Raw genomic sequence first — 27,616 nt, 5'->3', positions numbered from 1 at the left:
AGTGCTGTGCTGCCAGACATTCAGAATAAATTCAGATTTGTTTTCGTATGTCATAAGCTTCCAAGTATTTAGAACCAAAAATGTAAAACAACTTACAACGGATCAGTGGGAGGATGATTAGAAAATAGAGACAGATTGTTTTGAAGGGAAAAAAATTACTAATAGGACAAAAGCTAGGAGAGACGTTGAGGTGTGGGAGGAGCATCTACCTCAGGAAACTTGGTGAAGCACAGTGGAGCGCATGAGACCCATGCTGCTCTGCCCAGGGCGCTGTTGTAGACCCTGTGTCTTCGTGGAGGTCCAGAGAGTCAGGTTCAGCACTGGGAGGCTTCACATTAAAGATTCTACCAACTCTGAGCGGATTGGAAATAATCAGGGATGCTGTGTGTCTATGAGCTAGCTCTCTGTTCTTGTCATTATCCCATAGGATACAGTATACCACACATAACGCTTACATTGTATTGGGTGGTACTTGGCAAACAGTACACGTGAGGATGTGTGTGGGTTCTATTCTATGCAAATAGTCTGCCATGTTATTTAAGGGATGTGCGGACACATGAGTTTTGGTGGCCATGGCGGGTCATGGGACACTGCCCTGGGGATCCTGAGGACTGTCTGTGTTTCAGGATAATTGACATAGTGGCTGTTTTTTACCATCTCACTATATGGCGGCTTGCTAAAGAACTACCCCTCTGAGCTAAAGAGTTAACTCGAGCCTTGGAACAGAGCGGCATGGACTGGGAATGAGTAAGACCATCTCACCGTGTTTCAGACCGTTTCCCCATATGGCCTGCGTTTGTTGTTCGCTCCCCTCCATATGTCTGAAATGTTCCTTTTCTCTTGAGCGTGTTTCCATCCGCAGCTGAGGCGCCTTGGGGCATCGCTAACTGGCACCATGTAGCTGTACTGATTGCCGAGTCCCCCATACTTACCTGAGCTCCTTCTGGTACCCACTTTCCTCTAGCCCTGGCCTTGTGCTTGCTGTTGGTAGTATGGAGAGGGTAGGTGGGCATCCAAAAGGCTCCTGCTTGGTGCACAGAGAGCCAGGGTCTACTTAACAGGCTCAGCCAGGTGGTACTGGGTACTTTTCTATGGGTTAATCAAGGCCACATGTGTGACCTTTTTTGCCTCTAGAGCAGTGGTTGTCATCCTGTGACTCGTGACCCCTTTGGGGGTCAAAAGACCCTTTCATAGGGGTACCATGTTAGATATTTTCATTACAATTCACACCTGTGGCAAAGTTACAATTATGAAGTAGCAACAAAAATAATTTTATGGTCAGGGTTCACCACAACATGAGGAACTGTGTTAAAGGGTTGCAGCATTAGGAAGCTTGAGAACTACTGGCCTAGAGGTTTTCCCTTCAGGCTGTTATTGCTTCTCCACTCTGTTTCTGAATTTACAGGTTCTGCAAATGTGCTTAGGTTGTTGTTGGTTTACCCAGCTGTGGAAACCACTTTGCAGGACAGTTCTTAAATATTTTTGAAGCTGCACCACCTTTGTTTCTTCAATAAAGCATGGCATGGGGGGTGGCTTTCCATGGGAAATGTGCTTGATTTTTGTCTTTTTTGTTTCCTTAGGAAGCACAGCTATTGAGTGGCTGGCTTATAAAATTTGCAAGTAGGTGTTTGTAAGTAGAGTTAGCTGTAATGTGTTGTCATTGCCGTGCTATTAATTGAAGTTGACCAGATCCATACTCTTTCACCTAGTGTGTTGTGTTAAAGTGTAGCATTGACAAGTTAGCTGTGTGGTCCTCAGAAAGACCCTTGGATCCACCGTGACTTTTCATATGTTCTTTATTCCTGCGTAGATAGTTCAGACTCTGTGCTGATTTCTAGAAGGTTCTTCTAGATCACTATACCACACTTTGCAATGAAAGTCAGACAATTGAGACTTCGCCAAAGTCAGGAGCGAAGTCCCTTGTGTCCTAGCTGGGCACTGCTGATTGTACGTCATCAGTGGTTGAGGACTTAGAGATAGGGTACAGGCTTCTGGAGGACTGGGCATTAACCACCACTGTCTGCCCCGAACAGCAAGGAATCTGTCCACATACCTGTGCCTTACAAGCAGTGCCCTTTCTCCTCCTGACACTAAGACCTTCTGTTGTGTAGACTAAGTAGCCTCTCTCGGATTATTCCAGATTCTACTTCTGCCCCCAAGGTCAGGAGGGAGGTGGCACCTGCCCCAGGGGAATGCTATAGGAGACGCGGAATCCACGCAGCTCAGTTGAGAAAGCCTTGCCTCTACCTTTCTCCAATTGATCCTCCTCTGGCTCTAACTCTGGCATTAATCAAAATTCTTGTTTACAGCAAGCCCCTAGGCAACTGCCACTTGGGTTCTTGCTGTGTGCCAGTCACTTAAATCCAGAGCTTTCCCAGCTACTTCACCCACCTGGCACTGCCCCCCCCAATCCATCTCTGTGACAGATGATGACAGGGACAACAGAAGAGGTGCTGTAGTGGTCCCCAGATCTGGGCAGCACGGGAGCTATCCCAAACGTGACTCAGACAATCCTGCAGAAGTGCCGTTTGCCTGTGTCTGCCCCATTACCATTTACACATTTTAATTTACAATGTTCAGTTCTTGTAGTTCCAGTACAATCTTAAAAGCTAGGTGTGTGCTCAACTTTTGCTGGTGGTTTGATACTTCCAGTCCTGCTGAAGAATGTCACTTGTAATCTAGGCCTCTTCTCACCCTTTTGCATATGCAAATCATTCATACTCCTGGATCGGGTGTTTGTGTAGAGAGGTACTGAATATTTATTTTCATCAAAAATTGTAATGAAAAATGAAGGTATTTTCATTTGGCATCTGTTACCGTTTGACTTTTGCATTTGTTAAGAAAAAAAGTCTAAATCATTTTTCCCAACCTTAAATGTTTAGTCCCATCACTTACCTGTCCGCTAACAAAGGAGTAGCTTTCAGTTGTGCTAGGAGTTCGCAGTTCAGAGCCCTGTGCACAAGGAACCATGTGCTTGTGGGGGAGCTGATGGCCCCAACACCTCTGTCCTGCAGAGGGAGGATGCGGGGTGATAGCGCTCACCCAACTCACAGATCTCCCCATTTCCTCCCATTCTTAGCATTCAACCATGAACTTAGGAGTTTTATAGAATAACATTCAGGAGAGTCCTTCATCATAAGGAGAAGAAAGAGAGGGAAGGTCAGGAATTGGTGCAACCCCTTGTTGGCCATACCTTCTACCCTCACAGGCCCACAATTAAGAGTTTGAGCTTTCTCAAAGGGCAGGGAGAAGAAATTGCTCTAGGAAAAGATGGTGCCGCTGAAGGAGATTGACCTGCCGAGGCACCAAGCAGTCACCAGTACTGGTTAGGAAGGGCTGACAGTGTGTTTGAAATGGGAGTGGTGAAAGAGGAAAGCCGAGTTCATTAATCGAGTGGATGTTTTCCGTTGTTTGCTTGTTTTTAATGGATAAGTGACCTAAGAAGCGACAGGGAAGAACCGCATACGAGATGGCTTCCTCACAGGGCTCCCTTGCTGCGTTTTAATGCTCTTGACAGATCTAGGAGTTCAGCAGATCTTTGGGGTAAGCCCCCCTCTTGTGGAGGAAAGCCCACGTTGTACTTATTCCTTGGACACTGTTGTTGCACATGGATGTGCCCAGGACATCTTTCCACAGCTGTGCTGTCCATGACCCACAAAGGGACTTTGGGATCAACTCAGCCTGTGGAGAAGGCATTGCCGTTTTCAAAGCTGGAGTTCACGAGGAGGAACAAAAGTTCCAGGATAAGTGTCCTGCTCTCTCTCAGTCTCCTTGGGTTCATACGCTCTGGCTGTCAGAGAGTGCGTACTCTCTCCTCTGTAGAGCATAAAGACCCCACATGACCCCAGCGACAGCGGCTGAGGTCTTGGGGTGAGGTGGGACGGAGTATTTGTGATCCAAAAGGAAGAAGGAAAGCATAGGTATGTTGTCCTAGTGCCGTGCCTCCGTAGTGCTGTAGAATTCAGAACTCCTATGTTTCTAGCGACGGTTCCCTAGTACCCGGTAAAGAGGGTTTTCCCCTAGCAAGATACCGAGGTGGGAATGTCCAGATGACAAGCCCTTTGCTTTGCCATGGCTGTTCTGTCTGCCTCTGGGGAGAGCTCTGCTTCTCCACTGCCCACTCCCCTTCTCTGTAGTTTCCGAGGGGCCTCTAGAGCCTCCAGCACTTGCTTTCCCCAAGTCCACCCCTGACTTATGCCCCCTGCTCCTGCTCTCCGTGCTGAACCCAGACTTCGGCATTTTGAAGCATCTCGAAGTCTATCTGCTCCTGACTCCAAATAGCCTGTAGTTCCTGCCATGGGTACTCCTGGTCTTACCTAGGTAGGCTCCTCTGCTTCCTGTAGGCTCAGAAGCCACAGGCTCACAGGGACATTCCATTGAGTCCTTTTTATTATACTTGTCACCACAGTAACATTTAGTATTAAGAGGTTTTCATAATTTTTAGTTGACTTTACTAATAGGTCCTAACTCTAATAGAGGAAATGCCCACACATTAGTAGCCTCTGGTCATAATTTAGTATAAACAACATTTTTGTATAAGCTGGAGTTTTGGTTAGATTGAGTTTGGCTTACAGACCTAACTGGTGGCAAAGTTGTTGGCATCTGTACTTAGAGTCTACATGAATGACTCCTCTGCACTGGTCTGTGATGGCCAAGGGGTCAGAAGGACATTCATTCTTCCTGCTTTGCTTCAGGCTGAGCAGTGAACAACAGAGATCTTTTTTGATAAGACAAGGAGAAAGGGGCATAGGCAAAGGTGCTATTGACAGAAATTTACCCTGCAGTCATGGCTGGCCCTAGTTCAGTACGGGGGAGGGGGAGGTTGAGGGGTGGTTGGGGACAGCTGTAGTCTGGTAGAATGTCCTGAAATCTTCTGCAGCCTAAGAACCACCCGTTGTGCATTAGATCATGCAGTAATGTGAAGCTGGTGGAAGATGGGACCCTGCGCCCATGTCGCTCCCTTAAGCCCTCTGGCAGAGCAGTGAGTAGAATCATGCTCTTCTTCACGATACGACACTGTGCCAACCTTTGGTGGTTATGCTATGGATGAGGTGTTCTGGTTTCAAAAAAAAAAAAAAAAAACTCACTGGCCTTTCAGATCCCACTTCTGCTGCCCTGTAAATACCTGCACATTGTTACTGGCATAGCCAACTGTCCATAGGACCAAAGGAACTGGCCACATTTGTGACCAAGGCCATTTTTATTTAAACTTGACTTTGTCTAAAACTGGTTTGTACTCAAGAGCCTGTCCTGTTCCCTGAACCACAAGTTGGGTTTCTTTGATCCCTTCTATGCCACCATTGGCCATAGTGAAATGCGTCTGGGCTGCTCTCCACCAAGTCAGGTAGCTTGCAGAGGGCAAGTGATGAAACCTAAGACACTCTAGGCTCAGAAAACAACGTGCACCATCCCAGTGGCTTATGGAGCCCATGAGCATGGTGTATAGCTCGTGTGCTTGCTGCCTTCTGTCTCTCCCACACCAAATTCAGGCGGCCCCAAACTGTAAGTGTTGTTTTCTTGCTTGTCTACAGACAGCAGTTTCACATGTAGGCATCAGTGGTTGGGCACATTCTAGAAGGTGGAGGTGGGAAGTGTAAATCGGGGAAGTCTGTTTTATTTTCTCAGTCGATGAGACAAAGTCAGCTGAAACCTAGCTTTTGAAAAAAAAATACTAAAGTCAGCTTATATCATGAGAATGTAGGTTGGATTCGGGCACTTGGTTCTTGCTTTGGGACCTCTGTCTCTTTGGATCTTATCTTGCTCACCTCTACCCTCATTAACGCCAAATGCTGTTGGCATCTGTTGTCCATGGCTTTCCCTCACTCTCCCTGGAAAGCTTGTGGAAACAGCACATGTTCCCCCTACCCCCGGCCCAGCAGTTCAGGTAGAATAAGCCCTGCTAAGCCAGGTGGAAGAGCCTTGCTTATGGGAGGGGTTTGGAAGTGCTGACCAGGTTCAAACTAGAGTCACTGTATGGTCTTGCATGGTCAGCCTGTTCAGATGTCCTCACCTTAGTGTGCTAGGGTTTCTATTGCTATGACAAAAACACCATGACCAAAAGAAATGTGGGGAGGAAAGGATTTATTTCACCCTACCCCTTAAAAGCCCATCCCTGAAGAAACACTGAAGCAGAGAGGCCATAGAGGAACGCTGCTTGCTTACTAGCTTGCTTCCCAGGAGTGGCGTCATCCCCCGTGAGCTGGGCCCACCCATAGTGTTCATCAAGAAGATGCCCCAGTGACTTGTCCACAGGCCTAGCCACTGGGGGCATTTTTTTTTTCAACTGAGGTTCTGTCTTCTCAAATGACCCTTGTGTTGAGTGGGCAAAAAAAACGCTAGCCAGCATAGCAAATTTGAGGTTTGTCTTTTCACTTATTCTGGTGGTTTTGTTGTGGTTGTTAAATTATTTTAAAATTTATCCTGAAATAACCGAGTTGGTCTCCTCAGTGTTACCGCAAAACTCGATGCAAACCAAGCCAGTGGGCAGCGATGTGGAAGTGCTCCCAAGCCAAGTGTCACATGCTCTTTTCACATGAAAGCTCGCCGCAGTCACTTTGTACCTTCCTTCCTCAAACCTTGTCCGATCTCATGGCCTCTAATAAGAAAGGCCTTTTTAATTTTTTAGCTGGCTTTAATAGGCCCTAACTCTAATCACCTTTAATCACAATAGTTTAAATAGTATTCTAAGTGTAAGGAATATTTTTGGTTCCGTATCACTTAGGTTACAGATATGATTAGTGGCAAAATTAAGTGATTTGCCCTCAGAGTTCCCAGAATCCAAGCACACACCATGTGAACGAGTTAGCTTGAATATATTTCAGAACTATCAAATTTGTTTGACATCTTCTCCCAAGTCTGCAGGGCTCCAGCTGGAAACTGACAGCCAGCGCCTGTCTCAGAGGTATTTGTTATCACAGTCCTTCATCTTGATGGGGGGGGGCATAAAAGATTTTGACTTTAAAATGAATAACATTAATAATGTATGACACGTTCAAACTTTTATTAGAACTCGGTCTTTAGTGTATATAATCTTATTCGAGAAAGTTTAAATGTGCCTGTTATTATAAAAAATATGTAACTTGGGGCCTTAAAGCTAACACCTAGGGCCAAAAAAAATTGTCACGAAAGTAGAAAGTATTAAAGTGTCATCCTTTTTTAAATCCAGCTCGGCTGTTAGCCATTTAAAACGGAGCTATCTGCTCACAGACCAGAAATACAATTCCACAGTGCACATTTTATCGTGTGTAGGTGACAGACACTATGGCACAATCTGTAGCTGGTCTCTTTTTTAGGTCTCTAGAGAAGTGGCTTCATTGGGAGCTTGGTCACCTCCTATAGCAGGCAAACCTTACCCACCTTGGGCAGCTCTGTGCCAAGGAGGGCTGCTGCCTGGCCTGGGGCAACCAAGCTGGTCCAGTCACCCCTTCTGAGGGTCTGAAACCCATGTCAACTACTGAGCATATGGTTGATGGCCTTTCTGCCTAAGGCCCTGTGGAGAGAAACGGCATCCTTGCTGCTCAGAGGTGCTATAGGGAGAAATGTCAGGGACATAGGCACTTGCTTCTCCGTCTCCTTGGCAGTAGGCAGCACGACTCAAGGCTTACTGCCCACGGCAGGAGCTGAAAAACATTGGCCAGGCTGCTGAGGCCCAAGCATCTGTGTTCTGCCTCAGCTGGAGCGTTGAAACCTCACCCCATCCTCTCCTTCCTCTTGGGAGGTTTATAAGACCTTTGAGAGGACTCAAAAATGGCTGCCCAGTGTCCTTTTATAAAGGTCTTAGGGAAACCCATTTTCTCCTTCCACCAGATGAGGACGTAGCCAGGAGGCCCCACTCTTACTGCTGTGAAACAGGACCCGCACGGTCTGTGGGCTCTGTGATTTTAGATTCCCAGCTTCCAGAACTTCAGGAGATGAATTGTTGTAGCCTGTGGTACTATGTAGTAGCAGGTTATTGCACAGGTGGACCTCTAAGGTTTCTTCATTGTAAATGCTGCAGCTTTGTTTTCCTGCTGGAAGCAGTAAGCACAGGGCCCTGGAAATGGTTTGTAAGTGTTCTACTCTCAGCCCAATACCGTACTCCTAGAGCAATAGATTTTAGGAGATTGAGAGTTTTCTCTGAGCACAGATCTTCAGTGTAGATGTTAAAACCTCACTCCTAAGACCCAGAAAACAGCGTCTTGCAAGTGTTTTGCTTGGGGATTTTTCGCTGGGATTTTCTCTTCCTCCTTTGTTCTATTTCCTTCCCATGCCAGGGTGTTCCAGTTCATGCATTATTGAACAGGCTGTCAGGAAAGCCATTGCTTTGCACAAACGTGATACTTTACCTGACCCAACACATAGCTTGCTAGCAGTTGGAGAGTTTCTAATGGGCTCATTCTAGAGAGTCTCGTCCATATGATGTATGCAAAGCGAGCTGCGGCAGCACGCCCAGCTGCAGAGCTCACAGCCTCGGGTCAGTTCTCTGAGGGACGGTTTTAGGAGTAACGTGAGAATTGGAAAGGGAATGGGTTGTTGAACTCTCATGCAGGGTTTGGTACAGATGCGTGACGTACACTGTGCTGTCAGTATAAAGTGCTTGCATAGGGAGTTGGCTGTTGGGACCCCAGGGAGAAGGATTCTGGAGACAGCACTAGAAAAATCCCTATATGTGTTGTAAATGGGGTGAGCAGACACTCTGGTGTGTTGGGGTTCTGGTCTGCCATGTTTTTGTGGGTTTGCTATTTATAGCCAGTAAATATGACTTGTGTCCTTGAGAAATGGGCTTGCCTCTCTCATTGAGAAAATGTGTCAATTCTAGGAGAAGAGGCATAGTACTGTGTTACAATAGTGGATACATATTAGAGTTGAAGTTGTGTTTGTGTTACAACTAAAAGCAATCGGTGGTGGGGGTTTCATGCGAGAAGTGAAACTGTGTTAAAGTACTGTGTTAAAACAGTGAATACATATTAGAGTTGAAGTTGTGTTTGTGTTACAACTAGAAACAATCGGTGGTGGGGGTTTCATGAGAAGAGACAAAGTGGAAAGGCATGCTGAAAAGTGTGCACGCAGAGCAAGGGTATGGGGCAGCCAGCCTATTCCTTCTTCATGCTCTTTGTCCCAGCTTCCAGGCAGTCAAGGCCGGAGGAGCGGGCTGGTTATTACACAGGCTAGCCTGAACCTAGGATTACAGTTTCTGTCGTGGTCCTCACACAGCAGTGCCACCACCTTGGTGTGGGTGCCCAGCTCCCTGCTACTCCCAACCCTAGGCTACCACTGTTCTCTTTGAGGTCCTCAGCAGTAAGCGGAGTGGAGGGGGCGCAACAGATTATCTTGTCCCAACATTCAGGGCTTCTTATACCTTCTATTTTAGGTGACACTAGCTCTACCCTTGGGCAGGTCCAGAGCAAGGAGAATAGTGGGGGAAAGTGGGAGGATGGGCCCCCTTCTCAGCACCCCACGTGACTTTCCCATGCCCGCTCTGCCCACCCAGCATCTCCCCAGCCTGTCCCAGCCTGTCTGTGCTTGCTGTTCTACCCATATTCCTCACCCATGCTACTTCTCCTATCTTAAAATCTCGGGGCTCTGCCTACTTGTAACTGGAAACTCAAGAACTGTTTTCATCATCTTCTACAATAAAAGGAGCCATTGACCTCCAGTTTCAGGCCAATAGATGGAAATAAGTTCTTGACACCCCAGTTTGCTCTGACAGAGCTGGGCATCTGGTTTATTATGAATTAAATATGCTTTGATTGGGTGCACTGATCTATGTATACCACTTCACTGTCTGGGAATGGCCATCCAGTTCCCCTATCTCTCCTGATCTTGTTTTTCTCACTTGCTTGGGAGAATTGTGAACGCTGGGATAATATCCATGGCCGGGATATTGACAAACCCTCCACCAATATACACACACAGTTTGTACAGCTGCCTCTTAGATTGCAGAAGGCTTGCACACCCCTGGCCTTCTGGCGTCACTGGGATTATGGCCAAGAGTCTTTGAAGAGGACTTTGGACCTCTTGTGACAAGTGCTGTTCTGATCAAAGACATCCAAAACCCTTGCTCAGTTAAGAATACCTTGATTCTGGGATACTTGTGTGTTCCATATGCATCGTCTGAACGTAGATGCCCTTGTCGGACTAAATTATGTCCCAAATCCATATGTTGAAATCCTAACCACCACCACCACCCCAGGACCTCAAAACTGGGATTATGTGGAGATGGGGCCTTTAAATAGCAATGAACACAAGCATGTTAAGAATAGGTAGGCCTTAAGTCAGTTTGTCTTATATGTGAAGAATGACACACACAGGGAAAACCAGGTGAGGATTGAACTGAACCTGGGATTGAAGACCAAGATGACTCTTAAGTAGAATGGAAATTTAGATTTTGACCTAAATCTTCTGACTTGCTCTTACATCCCCGTGTATATGAATCCAATGCTGTGGTCCAGAACGAAGTAGCAGAGCCGTTGCCATGGCCTTAACTGCATTGTGTGTTCACTCAGACCAGTTTGCATCGCCTCGGGTGCTCCTGGCTCTGAACTGGGGCCTGTGGCCCCACTGAATGACGAAGGATGAAGGCAGCATAGCCTCTGCATTTGGACCCGCACCCTGGGCAAAGCAACCCTGAAGACTAGCCTGCTTAGCCTGCAGGTTAAAGATGAGAGAACTCAACTACCCCTGGAGGTCACTCGGTGTCACTGGGGAGAAGGGAAGTCCGCAAGGGACTTCACCGAATGCTGCTAGCAGAGCTGGTGGGAGAGGGTTCCCTGAAAAACTGAGGTGTCTTGCCCTGTGCAGTGCGTCCCCTGCTCTTAGCCAGTGTTCTTTCCTCCCCTAGAATTGTCTGGAGTTCTATGTTTTAATTGGGTCAGAAGCATGCTTAGGTCAGGACTTCTCAAAATCACCCTCCTACGTATGGAAAGAAGTGTGTTTCACATTACAGGGCAGCGCTTGCTCACATGTGGCTGACAGAGGTATGCACAGGCAAACCACGGTACTCGCTGAAGATTTTCCGATCCCCTTAAACCCATTACATCCGCTGGCTTTCTGCGGCCCATTTCGTTGATCCAAGGATCCACTTGCAGGTTTCCTCTCACAGTCTTCAGAGGCCTGCCTTGGACTTAGCTGGGACTGATAATCAGTCCCAAGTTTTGTGAGCAGAGATGAGTTACAAGTGGAGACAGAAGTGGAGATGGAAGGTAAAAGGGCCCGCCTGCAGGCAGGGCATAGGAGGGCAGCTCATTCAGGGGAGCAACAAGGAACAAACTGTTCAGGAGGGAGGTAAGTGGATGCAGGACAGGGTACCAGCCCATCGATCTTTACATTCATTTAGTCCAACTCCTTACCCGGTATAAAATTGCAGGCACCTTCAATGCTGAGCCCCAGGGGTTCTCTAAAGCTGGCCATCCTTCCAGAAGGACTTTTCTCTGTCCTTGTTATCTTTGTGTCATAGACCCACTGGCATTAGTTAATGGGTAAGTATCAGCCTTTCGTCACTCCTGTCTGTACCACACAGCTGTACCATTTCCCCCCAACTGGTCACTGCCATTTGTAACCGGTCTTTGTGTTCTCCTGGTAAAAACACTTCCACACCTTCGTGGGTGTACAACATGCACCCAGTGCCAACTGAGCCCTCTGTCCTGTTTTCACAGGCCTGGGAAAGACACGCAGGAAGCCAAGCGCTCGAGATGCATCGCCAACCCCAAGCACTGATGCGGAATACCCAGCCAATGGCAGCGGTGCCGACCGCATCTATGACCTCAATATCCCTGCCTTTGTCAAGTTTGCCTACGTAGCTGAACGAGAGGATGAGCTGTCCCTGGTGAAGGGCTCCCGTGTCACAGTTATGGAGAAATGCAGCGATGGCTGGTGGCGCGGCAGCTTCAATGGGCAAATCGGCTGGTTCCCCTCCAACTACGTGCTGGAGGAGGCAGATGAGGCGGCAGCCGAGGCCCCCAGCTTCCTGAGCCTTCGTCGGGGCGCCGCGATGAGCAACGGGCAAGGCGCACGGGTGCTGCATGTGGTGCAGACGCTGTACCCCTTCAGCTCGGTCACTGAGGAGGAGCTTAGCTTCGAGAAGGGGGAGACCATGGAGGTGATTGAGAAGCCCGAGAACGACCCTGAGTGGTGGAAATGCAAAAATGCCCGGGGCCAGGTGGGCCTGGTCCCCAAGAACTACGTGGTGGTCCTCAGTGACGGGCCTGCCCTGCACCCCACGCACACCCCGCAGATCAGCTACACCGGGCCCTCAGCCAGCGGACGATTCGCTGGGCGTGAGTGGTACTATGGCAACGTGACGCGGCACCAGGCCGAGTGCGTGCTCAATGAGCGGGGCGTCGAGGGCGACTTTCTCATTAGGGACAGCGAGTCCTCGGTAAGTGCCCGACTGCCCCTCTGCTGGGGCTGCACTGCCAGGAGAAAGCTAAGTGTCCAGTTCCCTCATCTGCGAGCGGGTTCAGGGACTCACTCCAGCCCTGGTCTGAGGATGCTCAATGGTCTCTCGGTTTTCCTTACAGTTCATTTGCCTGATTCAACATTGTTAAATATCTTACCAGTCTTATTTACAGGTTAGACTTAGTCATGGACATAAGAAAAAAACTCATTTTTATGCCGGGTGGCGCATGCCTTTAAAACCCTGTCTCAAAAAACAAAAAAAAACCCTCATTTTTGGGGTTCTCGAGAAAAAAAAAACCCTCATTTTTAGGGTTCTGATCTACCATGGCTTCAGGTAGCTGCTAGATTTCTTGGAACCTCCCTCAAAAAGGACCGCCTATGTGGGCGACATGACTGGTGTGCCATTCTCTTGTCATCTTCACTGACTATACTTCAAATAGCAAAATGGTATTTGAAGGCACATACTAATCTAGATAAATACTGTGTTGGCACAGGGTCCGCTGCTCCCATCTTAACTCAATCTGGGAGAGCTAGGCTGAGATCCTTGCTGCCGTTCTTTTTCATGGATGTGGGGAGATGTGGGAGGGTGCCTTTCAGCTCCCATGGGTGATTGTGGCCCTGGAGTAAGGCTCCCCCTTTCACAGTTTAAAGATGCAGGTTTCCTTTTCCTTCCTGGTCCCTCCCTGTGTAGGAGACCCCTGTGATGACTCGCTTGGTGCCATCTACATCTGAGCAATCAGCGGGTTCTCAGGCAGCAGGTGCCCGGCTTCTGACGCAGCCTTTTGTTGCTGCTTTGTTATTCTTTGTAAACCACATAATCCCAAGGTTGTCTTGGCTGCACGCAGCGCTGCTGCAAAGCTTGTCCCTACAAAGCTCTTAAAGTACTTACAAACAGGATTGAACAGAAACCTGGAGTGCTGAGGGAGATGAGTAAATGGGGAATCAGCCCACCTGTCTGGCACAGCCAGTCCTCCCCCAACAGGTGGCTGGTTGTTGGGGTTGTGGCTCATCGACTATCTGAAAGAAGCAGACAGTTTGACCACAGGCAGCCTTTTTGTGTGTGCCTCCTGGGAATAACCCATTTTGTAGATACCGTCCCAGTGACTCTTCTAAAAACCTACAAGCAAGAATTTAGTCCTGTGTATTCAAGTGTTAACTGGTTCTCCGAGGCTTTGGTTTCGTGTTTTAAGTGCACCCTCTAAGAGCGGGATGCGTGTGTTCCGCTCTGCTAGCCTGGTGAGCTGTGTGCCCTCGTGCCCCGCAGGACTGATCTGAGAGATGCGGTCACAGCCCCTCGTGGAGAGGGGCCGCTGGAGTGTGTTCTCAGTAGCAGAAGGGGCATCAGACTTGCAGAAACCGAATCCCTTTATGTGTCAGCGGCCTTTCAGGGCTGGCCTTAGCCTCAGATGTTCTTAGGCAGTACTCCGAATGCTGACTGTGTCTGAAATCTGAATCCCGAGATGTCCTGATCAAGCCCAGGGTTCATTGTTGCTGGCAGGACTTCACATGGCTTTGTCCTCACGCCTTGGAAGCTCCGTGCATGGCTCCTTTAGATCACATTCAGGGCCTGTGAGGAATTGAGGACAGCGAGATCTCTCCCACTGCAGAGTAGGAACGGCTCTGAAAATCCAATTAGTGTGCAGAATGCCCGGTCTAAGTGCTTGAGAGCCAGGCGCTTGTATTTGAAGTGGCTTCTTGGGAGAGAAGGGGCAAGAACCACATACTGGTATCATTTATGGACAGATGAACATGTCCCCTAGGGTTTCTACTCTAAATAGGCCTGTTAATTTTCTGTGTCCGCATCAGCAGCCTGCTTCCTACTGATGGAGGCATTTATTATTTACAATTTTTTTTTAACTCCCTTTTATGGACGTCCTTTATCTTGCCTAACTTAAGAAGCTGAGGTCAGACAGGCTTTTGTTGCCAGCGGTGTGTGAGGGCAAACAAGGCCTTTTTGGAACGTGTATCGTCTCCAGAGACCCTGATTGGCCTGCAGCCTGCAACTGTGGCCTCTTTCCCAAAGATCTCGGGGCTGTCAAACTGTGGGTCCATGCCAAGAACCTGTTACACGGTGCTCCGTGTTGTGTTGTGTTTATCCATGGGTGAAAAAAATGGGCCACGTTCAGATGTACTGTCTTGTCTGTTTGCAGCTCCGTTTGGTGTCGGTGAAGGGCCCGTGCTAATAGACACACGGGTGACTCCCTTGTCTTTTTGTACCTTCTGCTTCTCCCGTGTTCTGTCTCATTTTTTTTCCTGTTCTCTTGGGATTTTTCAGGTCAGAGCCTGTTCTCACAGTCAAGCCCAGGTCACACAGAACATTAATTCGCCATCTAATTGCATGTCACGGGGCTGGGGGGTGGAGTTGACTCTACCACCAGACTAAGGCAGATGCATTTGGGCCTGGAGTCTCCATTATGGAAGTGATTCTGGGAAGCCTGACTCCTGAGCAGGAACAGTAGCTCTGGGGAACCCGTCTTACTGACAGGGGTCAATTAAAATCTGTCTTAGGTGATTTCAAGGTAAGCAAGGCTCTGGATGATGTTCTGTACTGATAAATGCCTACTGTTTTTCTCCTTTGACGAATTAAAATCTGCCTATATCTGGGTACGTGAAAGTCCACTTTTGAGGACAGTAGGTATATTGCAAGTAAAATGAACGTTGCTTTATCTTTGCCTCCAGGATGGAGGAAGTGGGCTAGAATTGAGGAATGAACAACCAAGCAGGCCAGTTTGACTGTCCCGTCCCCAGCTGCGGCACCATCATCCCTTCTCTTCTGACCTCTTTTCCTCCCTTGTTCTTTTCATTTATCTGTGATGATCAGTTCTTCCTGAAAGCTAAGGGGGTATTGTTACTTATCACCCTCTACTTGTGAACTAACCGGTGGATGCAGAAAATCTACAGAAGCCCTGGCCACCCTATATGGGCACCAAGTCCTTATGTGTTTGCCTACATGGATTCTATGGGGATGCTTACAAGGGTGTACTCATTTGATTTCTGGCAAACAGTACAAGCTGTCAATGTTTTTTGTTTGTTAGACCTACAGTGCTGAATCCATGTTGACCTTTCTGAGTGAAATATAGAGCTAAAGGAATGGAGAGAATAGAGAAGAACCTCCAGCACTTGGCAGTCACAGTATGTCTGTGAGTTGAGTCTTCTGAGCCAATAGTTGTCTGGACTGGGGTGGTAAAGCATCCTTTGCTCTTCCTCATCATCTCGCAAGTGGCCTCCTTGTTGCCCCAGCAATGGTTTTAGCGTCTCTGTATCGCGTACTCTCACCTCCATCCGTTCCTCCAGCTTGGCTTTGCCTGCCGAGACCTTGGTACAAATGTGGAGAACTAAAACACCACCCCTGCCCCTGCAGCTAAACATGCCCACCTTCCTGGCAAAGAAACATCTTTCCATTCTCATTCTGGCTAGCTTTACTTCTGAAAAGTCTTGGCTGGCTTGCAGGCTTGATCCAGGCGCATCTTCCATCCCCCCTGCATTCCCCTTTCAGTGAGAGTTAGCACAGGGATATGTCAGGGACACCTAACTGTGTCTGCCTGGCTTGGCACTGAAGCCTAAGAATGTTAGACCTCTCAGGGTGAATTGATTATGTACAGTTCGAAAGATTCTGCTCTGAGCCCAGAACAGGCTGTAGGGCTGCCCAGTTCAGCCTGTATTTTGTTCTCATGTGTGGTTACGACCGACTGCTGACTGACTTGGGTCACGCTCGTGGTCTCTGAAGTACCATTGTTGCTACTGCCACAGGGTCCAGATGCTGGCTCTTCGAGCCTGACAGTGTGGTGAGGGGAGAAGAGGTCACCGCTGCCAGCTAACACAGCTTTTCAGAATAAGAAAGGATGCCAAATCAGCAGTTCAGCCTTAAGGGTGTTCAGAAATGGTCTTATTAAAACCCCTTAGATCAGGAGCTCCTTTTCATATAAAGATATATGTAGAGTTCATGCAAAATCGGTAGTACATAGTAGAAATGGTTTTCACTCAAAATATAGAAAAGTGAACTGGAAAAGGAAACTTAAAATCCCAGGTCCAAATACACCTTTATCATTTGAGTCTCTGAAATGCCCATGTGGCGAGAACTGTGCTAATGGGGAATTCCTGGCGTTGCCTTTTTGTTGCTCAGAAGACACCGAGTGTGTGTGTCTGCCTTGGAGATGGAGACCTTCCTTTGCCCCACGGAGGAGTTGTGAGAGTTTAGCTTGCCTCCGGGCAGTCCCACACGCATGCTGCATGAAGCAGCCTGGAGAGGAAATGGTAGAAACAGTGTGGCTTGGGCCATGTTTGTCTTTAACAGCACACATGCAGGGCCATGCAGACTGAGGGCAAGTGGGTCTGCGGACCAGCAGGTCCATGCTCGTCTCTCTGCCCAGCTTTCTGCTGTGAAGAATGGGACGTAGATGCAGAGGGTCCTGCGTCACAGATGAGACCCACACCAGTGTCCTTTCAAGAGTTCTTTGCCATTTCCCAAGGAAATTCCACGGGTAATGTTAATGTTTAGTTATAAAATAACTTTGTTGTAAGGAACTGGCAGAGAAAACCGTCACACAGCTCGGTAAGACAACCACTGAACACTTGGCCCAGGCCTCCCTGCCGTCTAGAGCCATCCTGAAGCCGTGGAGCGTCTCTTCCATTTTACACTTTCACTGTCCGGTACCTTTTTACAGACTTAGCATCCACAACGAAGGAAGGGCCACAGCAGAGTTGAAACTAGAAACAATTAGCTTCAGAACCTCTTTCACGACTTGTCCCTTGGCCTGCATTCCACCACAGTGTGTTACAGATGTCACCTGCTGTGGAGAGGCACCGTGGCACCAACAACCACAGTGTCCCTGGGATATTTGAAAAGTGGACAAAGATGTGGTTCATAGAATGAGCTAGAAGTCCAGAGATTCCTGATCATCTCTTAGTGCTCGCCTGGTCCCTAAGAAAAACTGAAATGGTCACCAGGTGGCTCAGGTGGCCTAAGGCAAAAGCTCTGTTTGACCACAGGAGGATTGTGCTTCCTCCCCATGACGTCCCCTGTTTTTCCTGGCCACCCCTGGTGGCTTCTGTGGTAGGAAGGGAACAGCCTCCCCACCCATGGTGGTGCTTCCGTTTCCTGGAGTCCCATCAGAGTTTCACAGATCTTGTGCAGATCATCGCTTCATCTTTACTTTTTGTGGTAAAACGTCTTTGGGACAGTTTGTAGGTGTACCGTTCAGCCGGCGGTACTTTACACATCAATCTTCGGCGCTTCATTGCTGTCCCACAGTGAAACTCTGTTCCCTTTGAATGCTTACGCTCTGGCTGCCCTCTTCCCTGGGGTTCCCTTCCCACTCTCTCTGAACTTTTTTTATACTTAAGGGCCTCTTAGAAATGGAATTATCTAGTGATTGTCTGCCTGTGCCTGGTTTCCTTCACTTTCATTGGTGGTGTTGTGGCAATGCTTTGAAAGTCGTCCTTCTCCAATACTGAATAATATTACATATCCACTCACCTGGTGATGAGTTTTTGAAGTGTTTCCAGTTTGCTTATTTTTTATTAATGCTGCTGTGATTGTGGGTATATAAATATTTCTTCTTTGATTTCTCTTGCATATAGCCTTTGATAGGTTGGGTGAATCAAATGGTAAACCCATTAATTTTCTTGAAGACTTACATATGTTTTCTACAGTGATTACACTATTTTCCATCTCCACCAACTACACAGGAACTCAGATTCTCCATCTTTGGCAACATTTATTGCTTTAAAAACAAACAAACAAAAAACAGTCTAATGAATATAGGGTGGTTTTGACCTTTAGCCTTTGCTTTACTTGTATGTGTGCAGTGTGTCTACCTATTCCCGTGGATGCATATAACCTGTTAACGGTGGATGTCTTTCTCAAGTACTTTGGCCCAATCTTTTGAAACAGTCTCTCACTGAACCTGGAGCTCAGCTGTTCAGCTCCGTCTCCCAAGCTCTAGGGCTCCATGTGCTTTTTATCCCCCTTGGGGGTTCTGGGGAATCCAAACTTGGGTGCTCATGCTTGTACAGCCGGCACCTATCCACAGCCACAAGCCACCTCCCTGGCTTTACTTTGGCACGCATCCGCTCAGAGTGGCTTTTGCCATTTTTGTTACGTTTCTCCTTAGAGCCCTTCACTTGGGAGATGTTTCTCAAGTCCCTGCCACTTAACTAAGCCTGGAAGTCGTGACAGGAGTGGCAGGGTAAGAAGGTGGTGTTTTCAGTGACATGAAGTCTGTTGCACACACTTTTTAAAGTTCTAAGTGTGTGGTGAGCAGAATCCATTCAGGGGCTCCAGCAGGTAAGAATGCCCTGGTAGAATTCCTCAGAGCACCGTGGTAGTGTGTCTCAGACAAGCAGCATCTCTGTCAGCCACAACACTTGCTGGAAATAAAGAATACCAGGCCCCTCCCCAGTGCTTCCAGGCCCCTCCCTCAGTGCTTCTCATGCTGGGACTGGAGAAGCCCTACCTCGTCAGATGTAGGCTTGTGTGAAGCCGCTTGAACAGTGTTTGTTTTCTGATAAAATAATAACTTACTGTCTTTTAAGCTGAGCATAGTGGCTCACTACTGTGGTCCCAGCACTCAGAAGGCTGAGGCAAGGAAGATCACCAAGAGTGTCAAGCCAGCCTGGACTACATGGTAGGTTCCAGATCAGCTTGAGCTACAGAGCGAAGCCTACCTCAAACAAAGAAAATGTGTCCTTTAGTCGGAAACCATGTAGAAAGATAAAGGAGGACAATATTCTTAAAGTCTGTACAGTGGACTATTGTACTGGGGAAATCTACCCGGGGTGAGGGAGACTCAGAGCAGGATCAACATGCACCCATCCTGTTTGAGGATGACCCTGAAAGCTCTGGTAGTTCCTAGGTTTTAGCAGGTAGGACATGCAAGCTGTTCTCTAGTTGAGGATTGATTTTCCTTCCTAAAATAAGGGTCTTTCACGCAAATGAAATGCGTGCTCGGTGTTGCCTGTGGAGTAAACAGAGGCGTGGGGATTGGAGAAGATAATCCGTGCCGCTGTCTTTGGTAAAAACACTTCTGTCAGTTTTGACCTAAAAATGGGCTATGTCGGGCAAACAGGGAACGCGGAGAACAGTGAGGATATTATCCAGTAGAGCCCATTTTACCTCTCACACATTAGCTCTTCGTTTGGGGATCAAGGACCCTCTTCTTTAGAGAAAATATGTTTTCCCTACTGACATAGAAAGAAAAAAAGTATCCATTTCCCAAATGAAAAGAGCTGGGGATGGAGGGTTTGAGAAGAAGCCAGTAGGCTGCCCTTTCTTTGGGATGGAGGGGATATCAACATATGTACAGCCCAAAGATGGCAGAACAGCAGGGTGGTCATCTGGGGACTTTATGAAGGGAGGTTCTCGGGTCTGTGACAGAAGCAGAAACTCCCCCAGGGCAGAACCAAGCCATTAAAAACAAACAAACAAAAAACAAAAAGGATGAAGAAAATCCAAAATCTGAAATATGTCTGCTCTTCAGTGTTTTGACAGGCAGTCGGAACCTGTAACACGAAGGGATGTCTCTTGGTGTAGTTCATTTTCAGATTGCCTGAGAAATGTCTCCTCAATTTGAATTAAGACACTCCAGACTCCCCGGGTACTCCTGCTTAGCAGGAGTTGATTGTGTGTCCTTGACTTCACGGTTTCCGCTCAAGAAGCCCATGAAATTAAAAACCCGCCTTCCCTGCTGCAACATTTTACTGCTGTACCGTAACAAACCCACACACGTCATAGTGTCAAATTAAGGATCTCAGATTAAAAGCAAAATTTCCTGTTTGGAAAGTCCTATTAATTAGCGAACACCAGGCATATCATATGCCGATTCCAGTCATCCCCGTTACCACCCCTGAAAACAAGGCTCCTTTGGCGTGGTTGACTCAAGAATCATCCACATCGCATGGTCTGGCTCCTGGCAAGCTGATGCAGGGAGGGCACCCCCATCTTAGCTCAGATGGATTACTTGCAAAATATTAATAGTGAGGAGCCTGGAACTAAAATATAACCCCCACCCCCAAAGAGAACCTGGAGCCGTTGGGAGAAGATTGAACAGCTCTTAACTTGTATGTGTTCTTGTACACAACTGTCTGATAACTGCCTGGTGACCTTAGTGCCTGTGCCTGGGGTTGTGAGCAGGCTGTGTGTGCCTGTTGGTCAATACCTGTTGTTCACTTTCCAAGTGGGCCCCAGAGAATTCTGAGGTTAGCTTGTGTTCATCTGTAGGTGTCTTGGTTAGCAGATCAGTGGTTGGGATATCACTGGTCATATTCAATCACCCCTGTTAAATACGGACGTCGGAAGGCACTAACCGTGGTGCTGGCAATTTGAACATCCCAGAAGGAAACAAACGGCAGCTTGCAGCATTCTTGGGGGTCTGGGAGCACAATAGCCGTGGTAGATGGTGTTGATTGGGCCGGTTGGCAAGCTTCTAACTAGTATCTGTCTGTAACTATCTTGGTTCTCAGGTCCACGGTTGGGCTGTCATATCATTACCTTCAAGCAGCTATTTGATGCTGGAATGAGAAGGCAGCAGCAGTGATCCTGGCAGTTAGAATATTCCAAGGGAAAGCAGACTGTAACTTTCAGCATTACTGAGGTTCCTAGAGCATAAAAGGGTTAATGTGTTATAGATGTTGTTCATGGGGTTTGTTGGGATGCTCACCTGTGACATTGGAGTTCCATGATCTTTTGAAGAAAGTGTCAGGTTCTGTGTCTTGCCCACCCTAGGGCTCATGCATGGCCCTGCTAGTAAAAACCTGAGGCCCATTTCTTGCTGGGCCTCCTCCCAGCCATCCAGTCCTGGGTATAGCATGGGGATAGATAGAGCATAAATTCAAACTGTTGTCGTTTGTCATTCCTTTCTTCAAGCAGCAGTGGCTGGTGGGGGAGCCTGCTGCCCACTGTGTTTGAGCTGCCCCAGGCTCCTATCCTAGAATGGACTCCTCATCTGCAGTGCTTGGCCACCCCATCAAATAAGTCATTGGGTTTCGTGAACTTTGTGTAGAAGACCTGCTGGAAAAGAGGGCTAGCTACTGGCTCCTGCGTAGTAGTAGCAAGTCCTCAGGGATGGGGAAAAGCAGGAGCAGGCTCCGAAGGTCTTGTCATGGGTGTGGACTGACTGCTTCAGGGTGAGTCCTGAGGGGCAGCCTGGCCCTGCCCAGGCAAGCAGGATTTCGAAGCTTTTGAGAACATCTTTTAGGCAGTAGCTAACCAGGGGACAGAGGACAGTCCAACGATATCATAAGTGGAAGTGAACGGGGTCCAGGGGTGTGAGTCTCTTACTTCCTCCTGAGCCATACTGCCCTTTTAGTGCAGAAGGACAGGTCCTCCTTTTTCCACCATAGCTCTCGTGCACTTCGTCAGCAAGCCCTTCCCGCCCGCAACTCAGCTTCAGCTTTTCGATTTGTAGTGGTCTTTCCTGGCTCCACAAGTGTGCGAACTCACTCACATGTGTAACTTACGTGCACATGTATATTTACACACTTCACATTCCTGTTCACTTACAACTTCCACAAGTACACGTTCTCCTTCACGTTGTGTCTTCTAGCTCATGAGCTTGGGAGAACACTTTTTTTAAGTAGAAGGAAGTAGCACAGTCGCACCGACCTCCGTACTCACCTCCTTACTGGGTATCGTATAAAGTCATACGATCATTAGTAAACATTGAATCGGCTGATACCTCCATGCAGTACCCTTCCGATTGGCTTTCAATACATGGATGCGATGGCCAGTTTTCCTAAAAACACTCGTATATCCCCAAATATACTCAAGTCAGTAAGGAACTGAACTCATCACAGAATTTAGACTTTTCTCTCTGAGATCTGTGCTTGAACCACCATGGGGCCATCTCTGGGACACAGCAAACTGTTTAAAGCACATCCATCGCTTTGACGGTATCTGTTGTTTAAAGGGGCTTAGATTCTAATAGAAATCCAAAAGGAGTGTTTCTAGTTTCCCTGCCTGCCTGAGAGCCATTGTGAATAATTCCCAGTTTGTCAGAAATAATTTGGGGAAATGGAAATCTCCGGTTCTTCCGCCCCAAGGTTAACCCAGTTGTCATTCTCTCTATAATGAGTTCCTACTTGTCAGAGGCCCAGAGTGCATTTTTTATCCCTGAATCCATGGGAAGCAGAATTTCATTAGTGTTTGAATACGAACTGGAAAGCCCTGGGCTGCCGGTCAGTCTGAGGACCGTGCTGCTCCGGGCGAACACAGTGCTTGTTCAGGCAGACCCTGGTCTCCGCGTTCCCTACGCTGCTGGTAACTCCCTTTTTCTTCCTCCCCAGCCCAGTGACTTCTCTGTGTCTCTCAAAGCGTCAGGGAGGAACAAGCACTTCAAGGTGCAGCTGGTGGACAGCGTCTACTGCATTGGGCAGCGGCGGTTCCATAGTATGGACGAGCTTGTGGAGCACTACAAGAAGGCCCCCATCTTCACCAGTGAACATGGCGAGAAGCTCTACCTCGTCCGGGCCCTGCAGTGAAGGCAGCCATCGGCTTCTCTGTCCCCTGCCCACTGTGGCCCTCGCTGCCACCTCTGCCTCCCAGAGCCCAGCGCTGCCAGCCACCTCCACCCATGCGGCCTGGGTCACCTCCACTCTGTAGCTCCGTCGGTTGACCATAGCTACCCAGGTCCTCACAGCCATGCCCATGGCTACCACCTTCGGGCCATCTTCAGGTGGTGAGGGTCAAAGGGAGCAAAGCTGCTCACTTTTTTCCTTTATACTTGGAAGCAGTCTGTTTAAACCCTTCACACACACACACACACACACACACACACACACACACACACAGTAAAAGACTGGGGCCTATTTGGAGGGCAGAAAGTCTGTATTTAGTGAACATGTGACCTTAGTACACACACTCTGAGAGCTGTGTCCACGGGTGCTTGGTGCCTCCCATCAGCCATGCTGGTCCAGGGCCTGCGTATATATATAATTATTATTTTTTTGGCTCCAGGCTCTGCAGGAGTCCAAGAATGTGCGGATAGCAATACTGGAAACCCTGGGGAGGTGATGGTAAGGGAACTGCCCAGTGCCTTTGAGGCTGTGCTTGCAATAAAAGAGGGTTTTTTGTTTTGTTTTGTTTTTTGTTTTGTTTTTGTTTTGCTTTGTTTTTTGGTCTGCAAAGGAGGCAACAGCGGAAAGAAAGAAACTCGGGTAATGTACCCCCAGGTGTGCCATCCACATAGGGCTTTTTCCTTCTTGCCCTTCGGCTTGTTTGAATTTCACAATTATGTATTTAATTCTCAAAGTAATATGTACCTGTAGCCGTTTGTTGACACTAATAACAGATGATTAAGGAAAACAGCTGATCTCTCGGGAAGGGGAGCTACCAATACTTTATACATACACACTATATATATAATATATGTATATTATATATATATTATTTGCTTTACAGGGAAATTTTTCAGGGTTTACAAAAGAGTATGTGATTGGTAGTAACAGAATGTTTATGAAGAAATTGCATTTTCATTTTTTTTCTTTACATTTGAACTTCTTTATAGTTTGACTATAGAGTCTTGAGATGGCACATTCCTAGGATTGAAGAAGGGGTCTTGAGATCCCCTAAACTTGCATACCCAGTTTTTTGAATATTGTAATAAAAAAAAAAGTATCATGACAAAGCTGTGTGTTTGTGTTTTGGAAGACCTGACTCTCTGGGGAAGGGACAGCTCCAGGGGTCCCAGGAAACTCGTCGCAGAAAGGAGATGGCTTGTTGGGTACGGTGCATGAGGGCCTGAGTTCAGAGCCTCTGCACCCACAGAAAGTCAAGTGTGGGTCACACCAAAGCCAGCCCCAGAGCTCGCAGTGTATGCGTTCTAAACAGTCCATGCGCACTGGGATCAGTGAGAAGCCCTGTCTCAAAAGATAAGTAGATAGTGGATGGCCCTCATGGTGACCTGTGGCCTCCAACTGCATGTGGCGTTGACGTATGCACATATTCACACGTCACAAATGAGAGCTCTCAGAGGAGCTTAGCACGTTGATTGCTTGTATGTCTTGTTTTCCTATCTTTTTTTAGTAGCGGTGGTAGTATGTATGAGGCAGGGGTGTATGCATGTGGAAGTCGGAGGAGTTGCTTTGCTCCTTCCCCCTTTCTATGGGATCTGAGGGTCAGTCTCAGCTGCTAGCCTAGGCTTGCACAGCAAGCACGTTTGCCGTCCGAGCCATCTCAGCAGCCCCTGCAGCCCACACTGTTGTGTTGAAATGCTAAATCTTAGTGGCAGAATTCCAGAACCTAACCCACCAAGCTGGAAGTTCACTTTTTGGAAATCGGTTTAAACGTATGAAGTTGTCAGAGCTTTTAAAGGCACAGTCTCCTTCCTGGCTGTCTCTGGAAACCTTGCTGTCTCCATCAGTGTTTACTGTTATCTGCTTTGCCAAATGCAGGAGTGTGTCCTCTATGCTGGCCTGGTATCATCCACTAACTGGTCACAATCCTGTGAGGCGACCCCACTGACATACCCATTTTAAAGGTGAAGACAGGTTATAAGTCAGTTCACAAGGCACACAACTGCTCTCTGAATGAGCAAGAACACTGATGCAGCCCTAAGAGCCCCAGTCTTTCTATTGTGTATTATCGTCACTTGAAGGTGTGTGGCGGGTGACTGAGGTTGGCTCCCTGGTTACAGTGAACAGACCTTGGTTCAGATGAGTGCCACGGGTCATTACCCTCAGTTCTCACTGGTGCAGATGGCGGACGCTGCCGCGGACCGTCATGCCTCAGCTGCTGGGTGTGCCACTTAGGCCTTCTGCCAGCATGACTCTGGCGGGTGGATGCGCAGCAGTTCAGGGAGGAGCACGCCATTGAAGAGCACAAGAGGAACTGGGGTTTCTCAAGGCCTATTGTCACTGAAGACAGCTGTCTTTGGTCATGAGAGTCACCTGGTTGGCTACGGTAGGGTTCACCAGGGTAGCCTGAGGAAAGGGTTTCACATGCAGTGCAGTGTTGCCGTGTGTCACGGGATCTAGTCATCATCTTTCATTAGTGGCTTTCCTGTGAAGACCTCACGGAAGAGCTCTTCAGTGTACGCTTCACCTGGTGGCATCTGGTGGAGCCCGTGTACCCTAGGACCTTTGACTCTTCAAGAGTTGGAAGAAGGCTTACTCCAGCACACTCCAGGAGCCCCTCCTTTAAAGGTCCATACCACGAGGCCCCTCAGGACCGTAGGTAACAACCATCTCACCAGACCTTGACAAACCATGTCCTGAGACATTTTCCTCGGGGCATTTCCGTTTTCTCCTGGTGGGGGTGGGGAAGAACAGTCTCCACCTGAAGATGGAGCAGAAGTTCAGTAGTGGAACCTGTGACTAAAAATGGAGACTCCATCCCCAGATGGTGTTCTCTTTCTCTAAGGATCCTGGCATTGCCCTTTTTGAGGGGTGGGGGAGGAGGTTTGAGACAGGGTTTCTCTGTAGCTTTGGAGCCTATCCTGGAACTAGTTCTTGTAGACCAGGCTGGCCTTGAATTCAAGTGTTGGGATTAAATGTGTGCACCACCAGCGCCCAGTGGCATTGCCCTTTTAAGAGGAGTTCCTTTGGCTGCTAGGCTTCAGTTTGTTTCATTCTGGCACCCTAATTCTAATGCAGGAAATGTCTATGAGTTTTCGTTGGGGCTGGTGCTGAGGTTGCACTCAGGGTCTTGGACATGCCGAGCATACAGTACCAGTGAGCTACCCCCCCCCCCATCTTTTTCGCTTTGGGGCGGTCATTTCAAAGGTCTTGTATACAGGTGCAATGCACGCTTGACTACAGAGCTTCACACGGCTCTGAAGTCTTTTGGTTTTGTTTTCGAGACTTGGTCTTGCTATGTAACCCCAGACTGGCCTTGTGATCCTCTTGCCTCAGCCTCTGAGTAACTCCACTCCCAACTTTTCATCTGCGTTTTTGACAAGCTCCTAGGAGATGCCACTGTAAGTGGGTCAGCCCTCATATGGGTTCTGTTGTAGCCTGCTTGAAAGTTTGAGATCATCTGTCCATGCACACATGTGAATTATTCTAGGCAATCACGCTTCAGCACATCCTTCAAGCCATAACAGCTCCCAGACAGGAGCTTAGCCATGACAATGTCATAGTTTTCTATCAGCTGGACATAAGCTACAGTCATTTGGGAAAGGGGAACCTCAACCGAGAATATGCCTCCTCCAGGTTGGCCCATGGAGCATTTTCTTGATAGGGGAGGACTTCTCTCACTCACTGTGCCCGTGCCACCTATGGGTTGGTGATCCTGAGGGCTGTAAGACTAAGCAGACCAGTAAACAGCGTTCCTCCATAGCCTCTGCTTCAGATCCTGACTGCAGGTCCTGTCTTCAGCACTTTCCCTGAGTTCCCTTCATAAGGTGCTACAACTACAAGATGAAATATGCCTTTCCTCCCTGGTTGGATGACCTCTTCTCCCCGAGGTAGACATTAGATGATCAAAATTTGCACCCCAAAGCAGGAGCCAGAGCACCAGGTCTTGTCCTTAGACTGCTCTTGGATGAGATAAGACCCTCTAAGCTTAGATAATGGCCTGAGGAAGGCCCCAGTCTGAAGAGCCAGTGGACTGACATAAAGCACATGCCTATAGTCTTTAACAGTCCCAACACTGTTCAAGGGTTAAAAAAAAAAATATTCTGCTTGAGGTTATCCCTTAACTGTGAGTCCCTAGAAATCAAAACCCAAATTACATGCTTCTAATAGTAAATTGCCCAGAATAAGCGTCCTCGTTCCAAAATGGGAGAATAGCAAAGAATGAGAAACAAGACCAAAATTCAGCAGGGAAAGCTTCAAACCCTACCGTTCCATATTGCATGCATCTACAGTGTGTGATGGAATTATCTGAGCTCTAACAGCTTTGGGCAGCCTTTACCCCTCTGACTCATCCCTGTGACATGTGACCTCTCTCTTGGGCCATCTCTGCTCTATACCTTTAACTTTGCACCCATTGGGTCCAGCATCTCCAACCTCCTGGGAATTTCAAGGCAACTTAGATAGCACCTTTCTAGCTTCACACAGTGGCTTTTCAGGGTCTCCTTAAGAAGAATCCAAGGCTGACATGCATCCCCTGGACTCCACAGCTTCCTAGCTGCAAGCCCCAGTGAACTCCTTCCTTGTGTATGTTGAAAAACTAAGAGCAAGTGGATGACTCTGCCAAATTCTGCCACTCAAGATGCAGTCTGGCCCCCTCTGTCACAGCCACAGTGGTCTCTGCATCTTGGTACTTCTCCTGGGAAAACACTTCTGGGGGCAGCTCTCCTACAGA

The 27,616-nt window shown here is 48.0% G+C and overlaps 1 protein-coding gene across 4 annotated transcripts in view; it reads left to right on the top strand.

Annotated features, from left to right (window-relative positions):
• Nck2 (NCK adaptor protein 2) overlaps positions 1-23,990 on the top strand; it is a 118,975-nt gene extending 94,985 nt beyond the window's left edge. For all 4 annotated transcript variants that reach the window (XM_041656134.1, XM_041656136.1, XM_041656133.1 and 1 more), the window contains exons 4-5: positions 11,634-12,355; positions 22,657-23,990. In XM_041656134.1, coding sequence (XP_041512068.1) covers positions 11,634-12,355; positions 22,657-22,851 — 917 coding nt within the window. In that variant the 3' untranslated portion in view covers positions 22,852-23,990. The remainder of the gene's footprint in view (positions 1-11,633; positions 12,356-22,656) is intronic.
• Positions 23,991-27,616: the final 3,626 nt, after the last annotated feature.

This window comes from Microtus oregoni, unplaced genomic scaffold, assembly GCF_018167655.1.
Source record: "Microtus oregoni isolate MIOR12 unplaced genomic scaffold, Mior012 000007F_ref0000211, whole genome shotgun sequence".
Taxonomy (NCBI): Eukaryota; Metazoa; Chordata; class Mammalia; order Rodentia; family Cricetidae; genus Microtus; species Microtus oregoni.
This window is presented reverse-complemented; position numbering and strand designations above follow the sequence as displayed.